The following is a 12,100-nucleotide window of genomic DNA, read 5'->3' on the forward strand; positions in this document are numbered from 1 at the left end:
GGAGGATTGTAAATACTACAGAAATTATTCGTGGAATTTTTTATTTATTTTTTGGTGTGTGGTGGGGGGGGGGGGGTAGTACTTAGTGGCGTCCGTTATGCAACAAGCATAATGATAAAAAAAATGCTAATTAAAAAAACAAAAACTATAGGAACCAGATATGATAGTGATGGTAGTAGACATCACTTAAGTAGCTAATGATCACACAGCAGACTAATCTGGCTTCCCCACTTTTTTATCGAAAACTTGGTGTTTGAATAGAATCTTAGCTTTCATCATTATTCCTTTACTTTAGAATACTACTTTTGTGACTCTTTTACAAATAGAGTAATATTTTACGATTGATGGGGCCATATTGATTAAGTAGAGTGAAAGAAAGTTTTATTAAAATAATAACAGCTGCAAAAATCAGTTTTTCAAAACGAATTATGTAAATTAATATTGCTTACATGTAAATTAGACATAATAAAACCTATGTCAAACAAAATTAATGTACTGAATTAATAATGAGAAACTGTTATCAACTCTATATATAAATAATGTATATTCGTGCCCATCTCAAGGGGTGACACAAATACTTGGACAAATTGGTATGAGATTGGTTTTTCTCTCTTTATATATGTTTATTTGGTAATGTATGTAGCTTGCCTGATTTGGTAATGTGGTATATTACAATTATTTTTGTCCTTATCTTGGGGGGGGGGGGCATGTTAGGAGATCCTTTTCAATCCCCAGCAACCAGTGGAGTCAATAGAATATAAGGGGCTGAGCAATTGGGTAAATACACAACCATTCTTGTTAATAAAGATTTGTTTTATTTCTTCACTTGTGTTCGTTTTATTCTCTACATAATATATTCTGATTTTTACATTTTTATGGAAACATCAATGTATTTGAATATCACAGTAATGCAAATTTTATCTATAAAAATCCACTGAAATTCAAGATTCTAAAGTTACTTTTACGTTTTGAAGTTTGTTAGAATCCTAGGAAAATTTTGTTTAAGATGTATTAGTGTGTAGAAGACATAGAAAATAATCTGCTGGCTTGCAGTTTCTCTCTCTCTTTATTTATTTTTTAGTCAGAAACTTCTATATAATGTAAATTTGGATCATTCTACTTTATTGTATTTGATGTATGTTTAAAAAGAATAAAAATATAAATAGAAGGCCATCGTTAAACCATCATATGTAATGAAAGCTGTAACAGTATGTTTTTTATAATTTTTCCTTATGTGTATTAACTTATTTGGTTAATTCATCATGGTACACTAAACAGTGATATGTTTCACATTTTAAGATAATGTCTCAATGTTTTAGAAATAGTAATTGTATTAGTACTGGTTATCACACTTGTACCCTTTTTTTATTCTGGTAAATATATGTTTATAGTCAATTGTTTTAATGTTAGAAAGTTTATCATTATTAAATTTGTATCTGTATGTTATTTTATACAGCAACTCAGTACAATTTTTTTGATATTTCCTTATTTAGAAGTAAGGATAAATGGAAAAGTACATTGATGATGGACAAAATTATGTTTTTACTGAATTTGAACCGTTAAGATCATACTTTGTTTTATGTGCCAATTATATAGTTTACTTAAAAAAAGTCAAAGGATAAATAAATTTTGTTATATCACTATTTGAACTAATTTGTTCTTATATAAAATAATTGTACAATGATGTTAAAGAGGATATTACCCTGAAATATAATAAAGTCACAAGATATGTTCATCAAAGTAATACACACACAAACTAACAAACCTTACCACAGCATATGCTAAGTTTCTTATGACAGTAATTGAATAAATAAAAATTCTAATTCTAAAATACCTTCAAGGTTGTTAATGGTATTGTACTAAACAAATACAACATTCTGTTTGAATACTATTTGTGCCTGAACTATAGGCAGAAGATGAATGAATATTGTGTTACCTTTCATTCTATGTTATGTATAAAATGTAGGTAATCATATGAAGTTTGATTAAAATAAAATTGTTACATGTATTGAAGGAATTTGACAAAATTAATAAAGCTATAAAATGTAATTTAAATATATAAATTAAAAGCATATTTTCTTTTAGAAAATAAGGACTGATGAAGATACCAAAAAGGAGTATGGATGATATTTATCAGGTGGGAGTGTTTTGTTTTGACTAGTTTTAATTTTCTAACCATAATAAAATATTTAAAAAATGTCACATCAGTGGTTCTTTAATCTTAGATAAGGGATGATAAAACATTTGTTAAAGCAATTCTAGACTTATTCATGACTTCACAGACATTTCATTCCAGAGATACTTTGGTCAAAGAAACAGTAGTAAAATAAGTTTCAAAAATATTTGTAGATATCTTATTAACAATTATTTGTACTAAAATAATACTTACTTATAAAATTAATGTGTGCTTAATGAGTATTATTTGTAGCATGATAAATTAGAATTAATGTTTTATATACAAGAAACTTTTACTGTCTATTTCAGTGGATCTTAAACCTGTTATTGGCAGACCATAATGGGATCTATACACTTTTCATAATTATGCAACCTGCTGGTCTACTTACATAAGAAATGTAGCAGCTTTATGAAATTACAGACTGTTTTATCTAAAAGAAATTGGATAATCAGTTTAGTAAAGAACATTATTGAATAAAAGTAAAATAATTTTCATCCTACAGTAAGTATACACATATGGTAGGTAATAACATTTGGATCAAGTCATTTACTAGTAACATGGAAATTCATTTCATAAGAAACACATTACAATATAATTACTTGTAAAGAAATCAATCTCTAAAGTTATGAAAATTATGTGAAAGTGGTTGAAACTACTCCCAATTTTAAACATATTTTAATTTAAAAGCAATAAACCTATGAAAGTTTCAATCAGATTCTGTTCAGAAAAAATGTAAATTATGTAGACATACACCTGATATATATTATCTTCATGTGTTTGTCTCCCAGTTACAATTAAATTTTCTGTTCGTTTGTATGCAATATCTTTCCTGCTAAAGAATTAATAATGAAACTTATGATTGAATACACAGCTTTTTTTTAGTGTGACATTTTATTTTCCATGTCAGACAGACAACTCACAAGTTAGAAATTCTATCATAAGCTTCTGATTTGACTTTCAGATTCAGGAATATGAAAAAGATTTTTGCATCTGTTCAAGTTCTTGCCAAGGATTCTGGAGCATGGAAGAGTTCACGTAATTGCTGATGTTACAACTACTCCCCGAAATGTTGGCAGATCCCATGGATGATCTCCCACGGTAAGAATGAGAACCACGGCTCTGTGGGAATCACCAGCAAAGAAGGAAAAAAACAAAATTAATACAAATACACTCAATAGGCAAGAAGAAGTAGTGTAGAAGTGTTTATGTTAGGTCAACATTTGGTAAGAACAACCTTCTGTGAATTATGAAGGACCGGTATATAATAAAATAAGATCTAACTAAAGCTTTAAGTCCTTGCACAAATACTGAATGTCAAGCACCAAATGTCTGCTGGTCATCATACGATTAAGATGTAGTGACTATGTACAATTTTTTGTTGTTGTAAGAATAAGCAAAATCAATCACAATCACTCTTCTTCAAATCTGTATTGACATGGTTCATAATTATTACCAATAGCTCTTTTTGTGTACTCTTATCATACAACTAAAACTACATCATATTTTCAATGCAACACTGTACACAAGCTGCTGCCATTAATATATTTAGTCTCAAGATACAATTTCTCACATCTGGTGAACTTCCTAGGATTTCATAGTTCATAATATTTAAACTATTTGTTATGGCTTCATGTTCTTTAAAAAGATACGGGTTCATTTCCTACCAGTGATCAGTTTTCAATAGCTATTTACTATCAAGTATCTGTAAATATCTACCTGATGCCTTTTATAATATTAGAAAATAAAATCTGGAAAGCAAATACTTCATTTCAACCTTCTGAAGGTAGCTATGGCTTTTTTACATGTAACACAAAGGTATTTATAAGAAAATATATAGAATAGAGCTACTGTAGATATTTTTAAAGCAATTTACAAGATGCATCATGTTGGTTAGCCTATAAATATTTATTACTAGCCTAAGTATACACAGTTTATCAAATATTTTGAGTATCTGCTATCTTCTAGAATATCTTTATATACATGTGAGTAAATGTGGTTTAAGAGATACTTAAGTACTTAATACTTAAAAATATAAAATGGCTTTACCTAGTCAGTGTAAGAGCTGAAATAATGGTATTTAGCATTTTTCTTCACAGAAGTGATGCAGAAAAGGAGATATTAATATAATTACCCCTTTTTATCTTGCTTTTCACAGAACATTCCTTAACCACCTTAAGCCTATATAGTTGCATAATGTACATAATAAGTAAATTATGTGGGTGAAAGTGTATAAAAAAAGAAGAGAAAGTTAAATGAGGTTTTATATATTTTGTATGTATGATTCAAACAATGCTTTATACATGACTCGGTGTGATTAATATGTATTCTTAGGCAAAATAGTTATCAGCAATTTGAATTAAAAAAAGTTGTATTTTGTGAGTTCAAGTATGATAAATTGATAAAATGCAGAAACATTGCATTGCAAAATAATATGAAATTCCAGCCTTGTTTGTTATCTCTAAATTAAAATAACAATGAACGCCCAACATACCTGGAATCTAGCTAGTGTTTTGTTTTAAATAAAGCACATCATGAGTGCAATAACAAACTTTTAGCATGTCTTTCATTACAACATGCATTTTACCCATCTCATTGTCATGTTTTTATGGGGAGAACTAGCAAATCTACTTATAATAACTTTGCTGATCATATTCACCCACAGATCTTACATTTAAAAATATAGAAAAAGATTGCAGAAGATTGTTTTATATTTTGCAGTAAACTAAGACCTGGCTTAAATCCTTAAAACTGAGCGGACACTGCCAGCTTCTTCCCCAAAATCCTGATTTACCCAGATAACATTTATGTTTCTTTGACTGAAAACTAATCCAAACCACATTATTATTCACCTTTTATGAAGAGATTAGAAATTTTATAAGGTATGGTGATAATTCTGGCAGAACTCGCAAAAAAATTATGGGTTTAAGAGAGTTAAATCTAGTATAAAAAGAATGCAATTTATATTAAAATCTTTGGTCCATAAGCACAAAATATGAGTGAAGTTTTGAACAAACAAAATCCTAAAATCTAATACTCAAAGAACATGATTACCAAAAGAAACCTAAAAAGGTATGTTAAACATTTGACAATGCCTAAATAAGTCATTAAACTTAGTTTTTGTATTAATAAAAATTTAGTTTTTTAAATTATTTTCAGTGGTATTAAATATTTCCTTGTATGTTATAGATTAGACACAAATTTAAAGGAGTTAAATTCTACATTTATGCAGGAACTAATTAAATATACATGTATAGCACTTCTAAACATTTTTTTTCTCAAAGTTCACAAACCTATGATATAATAATTACCATGATTCCTACACCAGAAAGAAAATGTATGATGTTACCTAAACACAAATAAATTATTATAGTTTGGAAAAGTATTTTTATTTTTTTACATGAGAATTCAGAAATACAATATACTTGTATTTAGATATATGCCCAGCTTTATTGTAACTGAAGTAACAACTTGAATGAGCTAGCCAACTAGTGTTCAGTTTCAGTTTCTTAACTAAAAGTTTTTCTTTAGTCTCGAAATGACATTTGGAGTTAGCCATGCAGTTATAGAAAATAATTAATTCAGGAATAATTTCATTTCAAGGATAAGGTTACCTTACTCAGTTTTAAAACAGTATGTGATCAGATGGGATATTTAGAATAATTAGCATTCATCAACATAGTTACTTTTGAACATCATCTTTGTATTACAGCTTTTCATTAATAGCTTGAAACTGGAATTGAATTAGTTTGCTTACTCCAAAGTTGTTACTTACAAGGTAAAGTGGAATACTACTACCTTAGTTTTTTTATAGTTTTGTTTACTGAAAGTATCTAATAAATGGCACAAAATATATTTACATCATAGTAGGACAAATAAAACCAGTTATACAAAATCTTTGGAAACAAAGCCTCAACTTTTATTAAAGTTGTGATAAACTATTATATTAACAAAAAATAATGTTTTTTGACAAAAAAATTTTTTTAGGTAATTCAAAAAATGTAAAATAAAATTTATATTCATTATAAAGTATCTAATAAGTTCAGTTTGGTGTGTTATTTATGTACACTTATTTTAACCATCTTAAAATTACACTAGTAGGGAGAGGTAGAGACACTCTTGTATCAGTGCATATTTGCTGGTCCTTACAAATCTACGAAACTTTCATAGCATTTTGAATGAAGTGATATATATGTTTTCTCACAGGAAAGTTTGGACAATCATTCTACTTTTCAGGCTCTAACAGTAAATATGATAACTAACCTGGTTTCAAGCAATAGAAACTACAGTTAATGTGAATATTTCACTTTGTTTTCTCATTCTTACCTGCTGTTAACAGAAGAAAAGTAATCTCAAATGATTGGATATTTCTGTCGAGATTCAATTTTATGCTTTCGTGCATTTTACACTATTTGTTAGTTTTACTTTGCATGAATGGATATACACTGTAGTTCTTATGCTCAATACCCAATGTCAATCTGCAGATATATTTAGTCCTTTTGGAGGAAAACAGTAAATGTATGGACTTACAATGCTAAAATCTTAGGTTAGGCTTTTCACAATGGACGCAGCAGATGTGGATTTGCTCTAAAACAAACGGGGCACGTGATCCCATTATTAAATTTTATTTCGTATCTGTGTTTCTTGATTCAAGTACTAACAATACCCAAAGATATTACTAAGAATATTGTGGCATACTTTTATTAACATAAGTTGCTGTTTTAACAATAATCATCATCTATAGTTACTTCATTTATTACTAAAATGGAAATGTGTGTCAGGACTGAAATTTAATTTTTGTTCAGTTCCCAGTCTTACAGTAGTTCCCTGCTCCTAGTTCCTCTATAACACTTGCTACACAAACAATCAGTATGGACCATAAGACCTTTGTGAGGCCTGAATTTAAAAACAATTCCATCAGTAGTCATGGCTTCTCTTGAAATGTACAAGATGCAAAGCTTTCACATTGCAAGGATATTAGGACAAAGGAGATTACTTCAACTACAGGAAACAAGATGATGCTGACAAGTTAGTTAATCAGTCATTGTTACATCAGGAGATACCATGTGTTAGCATAGAGAGCCAAAGCTACAGTAAGGAAAAGCTTTTAATGGTGATTCATAGAAAAAAAAGAGTATGAAAAATTTAATTCTGGAGCAAACTAGTTGTTTTGCCAAGTTTTTAAAAATTGTAGATATCATATAAATTAAGTTATAATTAATAATGGTTGGAGACGGCTTGAAATGGGTAATGAAGAAAACTTTAATATAAGTTCAGCATAACACCAAATGTACAACGTTTCAACAAGGTTTTGTCATCATCAGGTACAAGTAGTTTACACTGACACAGATATATATATACACACACACATAGTATATAAGGTACTTGATGATGACAAAACCTTGTTGAAACGTTGTACATTTGCTGTTATGTTAAACTTATATTATTGTTTTTTTTTCATTACCCATTCAAGCCGTCTCCAACCATTATTAGTCTCAAAGTGGGTTCCTCATCATCGAATTTAGTTATAATTAGCATTTAGAAACCAGCAGAGTATTTTACTTTTCATGCATAATCCTTTAAAGCTATTCCTGCCCACCCATCCTTGAGAAGAGTAAAAAAAACTTAACCCCACCCCCTTATTTTTCGGGCCTCCACTACTGCTAATGGCAACTGATTCCAAAACACAGTTGCTTTTTAAAAAAATTAAACTGTCTTTACTGTACCTTAACCTGTGTTTTTCCAAATCTTAAACTTGTTTCCTTTTGTATTGAGGATATGACAAATAAATCAGAGGCTTTTATTAAATTGATACTCTATATACCTTGTAAATTTCAATAAGATCACCTCTTACCTTTCTTTTGTCAAGAGAAAATAAAAGACCTCAACGTATCCCCATAAGATAACCCTTTCATTCCTGGAAACATTCTAGAAATCTCTCCCAGAGCCATTTCCAGTAAGTCAATTTCTTTTCTTAGATACATAAACCAAAGTAAGGCCTGCTTAGTGATTTGTATATAGAAATAATTACTTCTTTTCACTTGTAATTAGTATGTATACATATACATACCCTAAAATTCTATTAGCTTTGCCACTAACAAGAGAGCACTGCCTCAATGATTTATCCACCACTATGTCAAGAACCCTTTCTTCAGCCATGTTCTTTAGTGGTTTCCTATCTACAAGTGTGTGATCCACCTTATGGTTATCCAAATACATTATCTTGTACTTAGTATAGTTAAGGTCATTTGTCAAACTCACAAATTGATACAGGTCATTCTGTAGTACATCAACATCCTCAATCTGTAAATATCCAAGTTTAATCTCATCTACAAAGTTTATGATTTATCAATTATACCCCTATCAATATCATTATTTTAAATAACAAAACCCACTGGCCCTAGGCAATCCACTAGTAATAAGGATTCAATTTCACTGGACTCCATTAATGCTATTATGATTAGTGTACGTCTACATATCAGATTTCAAAGTTTAAGTAAAAATAATAATTCTAGTGCTATTTCAACAATTTTTAAATCATGACATTTTGTAATATTTAGTGTAACTTGCAAAGAAAAATGAAAAAAATATTCTGTAGTCTTACCCGTACACTTATTGATTTTTTTTATTATAATTTTTCTGTCCATCCCAAACCATTGGTTTATATATTTGTTAAGAAACTATCCCTTCAAAATATAATAATTCATTTTTTGTCTCTCATGATTTTATTAATAGTCTCACAGCATCAGATCTAAACAACTACAGGTATCATTGAGGCTCAGCTTTGAAAATAGGTACAGACAAAGCTCAAACACTATTGGATGAAGCTGTTTATAAACTGTTTGCATCAGTGTGAATCTAGAATGGATAAATAGCATGAGACAATTATTATGAGAAGGTGGTAAGACCTATCTTCTGTGAGGAAGAACAGTGGAATTTAATGGGAAGTTTAAAAAATTTGGGAAAACCAGAGATCTGGAGAATTTATTTTCTTCTATTGCAAGACCTCAGGTAAGCTAAGTGAGTAAGGCACGTGACAGAAAAATATTCTGATGACTGAAATCCTTGTTCACTTAATAATGTAATGTTAATCATATTAAAAAAAATCACATACAAGAACTTAATGTTTATTGAAAAAGAAACTATATTTGTTAGATATAAATTGATCTTGATTAAAAATATTATCTAGTCAGACCTAATGCCATTTTGATAGGTCAGATCCTAGGTGTCTCATAAATCTTTGTCAGTTTATGTAGTTTTAAAATTTATGTTAAAAAGTTGGATAACTGTAATTGGCAAAAAGTATCAAAAGTATTAATGGAGGTCCTGGCATATTATTTGTGCAGAATTTTCCTTTGGATGTCAAACATTTAATGTGTGGAAGTCCCCAGAACATCCATGCTTTGATCACAAAGTTGTTTTTCCAAAGTCAGACCAACCCTATTTTATTGCTGCAACCCTAAAACATTTTCAGTGTATTTTAAAATAATATTTTGATATTGACTAAAACTTTAAATTGCCTTTTGAATCCTTGTACTTCACATGTGAATCCATGATGATTTTCTTTTATAATAATTTAAAAAAACAAGAAGTGCAAGAGATTTTCATATTGAAGTTTACAAAATTATCTGGAGGATCAATATGACAAAGACATCTGCATTCATTGTGCTTAACAGGTTGAGAGGAAACAAGTCCAAAATTTGGAAAAGACAATCTAAGTTCCAGTTAAGACATTGTTATTTTTCTAATAGGGTTATTGACTCGTTGAACAAGTTGCTTTTGGCAATAGTGGAGGCTAGCACTTTACAGGAGTTTAGAAGGGAATGATTTATTTCCTGAAAGTAAAAGGTTGGTGTGCAAGGGAGCCTTGAAGGACCAAATGATTTTGCATCATTTATGATTTTGCAAATTATGATGATTTTGCAAAACTTTTATATCACTCTAGAATATTTCTTACTACACAAGACTAACTGGTCTATAATTTACAGGGTAAATCTTATCACCACCTTTAATAATAGGAGTAACATCAATTCCCCGATCCTCAGGCACCTGCCTATTGTCTGTTGACCTACCAAAAATATAAAAAATGGGCTCAGATCTTTAGCCTCCTTTATAACTGGGGAATACGTTGTCTAGTCTCGGTGCTTCGTCCAGCATATTTTATATATTTCCCACAGAATGCTTACATTCAGGAATATTGATAACACCCTCTCTATCTTAATTTTAATCAACAGATAAGAGGCTACATAACATTATTGTTTTAGAAAAATAAAGAATTGGTAAGATTCCTATAACAATACTTTGCCAGATCTTGCAAGTGCAACTAAGTATTAAATGCATTAAGTTGACAGGTGAGGGAAAACAAATTTCTGTTTCAGATAAGTATAGTGCCTTATCACAAATCTAACTATAGTTTCAATCATTTGATTCTTAAATAACCCAATACAGTTGTTTAAAGCTTAGTAAGAATAGTATATAACAGCCTCACTGCAAAACAAATATTTTAAACTTTTTTTCAGAGGCTTTTATGTTTTACAATTGAATACAATGTATCAATTCTTTAGGTGTAACTGCTAATTCGTATGGCATTGAGTGAATGCAAGCAAATGCTGAAATAATAGAAACAACAGAAAAAGATGCAATATTTTAGTTTTTTAAACAACTGAGCCCTTTTTTCATATTAACATTTTACCAGTGACAATGTCAATGGCATTGTATAAGCCTATATAGTATATTCTGAAGCTCACAATCAGTCTCAACTGGACTTACTAATAACGAGTTTCTCTAGTGATGTCATGGTATTGGTACATTACTTTCAAAATAAAGTTTACCTGTCTCTTTCCACCTGGACTGCTGTTGGATGTTGGAAAATAACCTGACATCGAACTTGAATTGTTAGAAAATGTCTGATGGTACCATAAGTAGGAAGGGCTTGAATTTGGACTAGGTGAAGGAGAAAAATGTTTAGGTTTCCTTCCCAATCTTTCCTGTGGTGGTGACTGCCAGTGCCATTGATTTATATTATTGCAATTATTTATATTATTACTATTAGGGCTAAATGGAGAAAGATAATGTGGATTAATTTTCATACGAGTCCCAAGTACCGTAAAAGGTGTCGAGTGATAGGAATTTTCAAAAGACTTGTTTGCTGTGAAACCAACGATAGCATTAGTAATAGTATTAGTATTAACAAAATAATTGCCATTAGCCCTAAAAGTTAAATTAGAGGGAAGAAGTGACCCACCTCGAGGACAGTATGAACTCCTGCAATGAAAATTATGTTGAACGAAATCACCTGGGTTCATAGTTACCTCTTTTCAATGAAACATCGACCAATATAAAAATTATAAGGATGTAACAACTCAACTACATTTATTTCTCATCCCCCTAACTGCATGTGTGGTACTGATACTGATAGCCATTACTATTAGCACATGAATAACAGGCACGCATCATAGATGGCTATGTCTTCATTAAAAATAAATAAATATTAAAATGTAAAAAGTAATAATACGATTTTTGACCCATAAAAAATACATTCTCTAATTTAGTACATATAAGTTAAAACTATGAAAATAATTTGACATGTTCATATTGTGTTTTAAAGTAACTACAATTACTTGAATTAGTATGTATATTAGTAAAGGGCACATTTTTTGTGTTATGACTGGATTAGGTGCTTGTACCGGGCAAAGTATTTATTTTGTTGGGATTAGCTATTGATACGTAATACGGGCAACTTTGGTCACGTGACAAAATTCGATCACACCTTCTCAATATGGTTCATGTTAGAAGTTGTCACTTTTTCAAATTTCAAAGAAGTGAAATAGGCTATTGACAGATATCAATGTACCAACTTTGTACAATCATACTGTTACGACAGCGGAAGTCACGTGACGTGGTAACTCGTAATGAGTTCTAGAAAGA

At 30.0% G+C, this 12,100-nt stretch overlaps 2 protein-coding genes across 3 annotated transcripts in view; one reads left to right on the top strand and one right to left on the bottom strand.

Annotated features, from left to right (window-relative positions):
* The window catches only part of LOC106461305 (cyclin-dependent kinase 12-like), a 90,933-nt gene extending 86,383 nt beyond the window's left edge, over positions 1–4,550 (top strand). The window contains exons 13-14 of the mRNA XM_013921123.2: positions 2,086–2,137; positions 3,138–4,550. Of these exons, the coding sequence (XP_013776577.1) occupies positions 2,086–2,099 (14 nt within the window). The 3' untranslated portion in view covers positions 2,100–2,137; positions 3,138–4,550. The remainder of the gene's footprint in view (positions 1–2,085; positions 2,138–3,137) is intronic.
* LOC111086220 lies at positions 3,049–11,607 on the bottom strand. Of its 2 annotated transcripts, none has more exons than XR_002610959.1 (2): positions 11,418–11,601; positions 3,049–3,295 (listed from the first exon to the last, which is right to left on the bottom strand). XR_002610959.1 is itself a non-coding variant. In XM_022388176.1 (2 exons), the coding sequence occupies exons 1-2, from the start codon at positions 11,476–11,478 to the stop codon at positions 3,140–3,142; spliced, it is 630 nt and encodes a 209-aa protein (XP_022243884.1). In that variant the 5' UTR covers positions 11,479–11,607; the 3' UTR covers positions 3,049–3,139. The 2 variants fall into 2 exon arrangements, 1 of the variants encoding a protein (XP_022243884.1); XM_022388176.1 differs by having other exon boundaries at positions 11,005–11,607.
* Between the last annotated feature and the right edge of the window lie 493 nt (positions 11,608–12,100).

Source organism: Limulus polyphemus, unplaced genomic scaffold, assembly GCF_000517525.1.
Source record: "Limulus polyphemus unplaced genomic scaffold, Limulus_polyphemus-2.1.2 Scaffold930, whole genome shotgun sequence".
In the NCBI taxonomy this organism is placed as follows: Eukaryota; Metazoa; Arthropoda; class Merostomata; order Xiphosura; family Limulidae; genus Limulus; species Limulus polyphemus.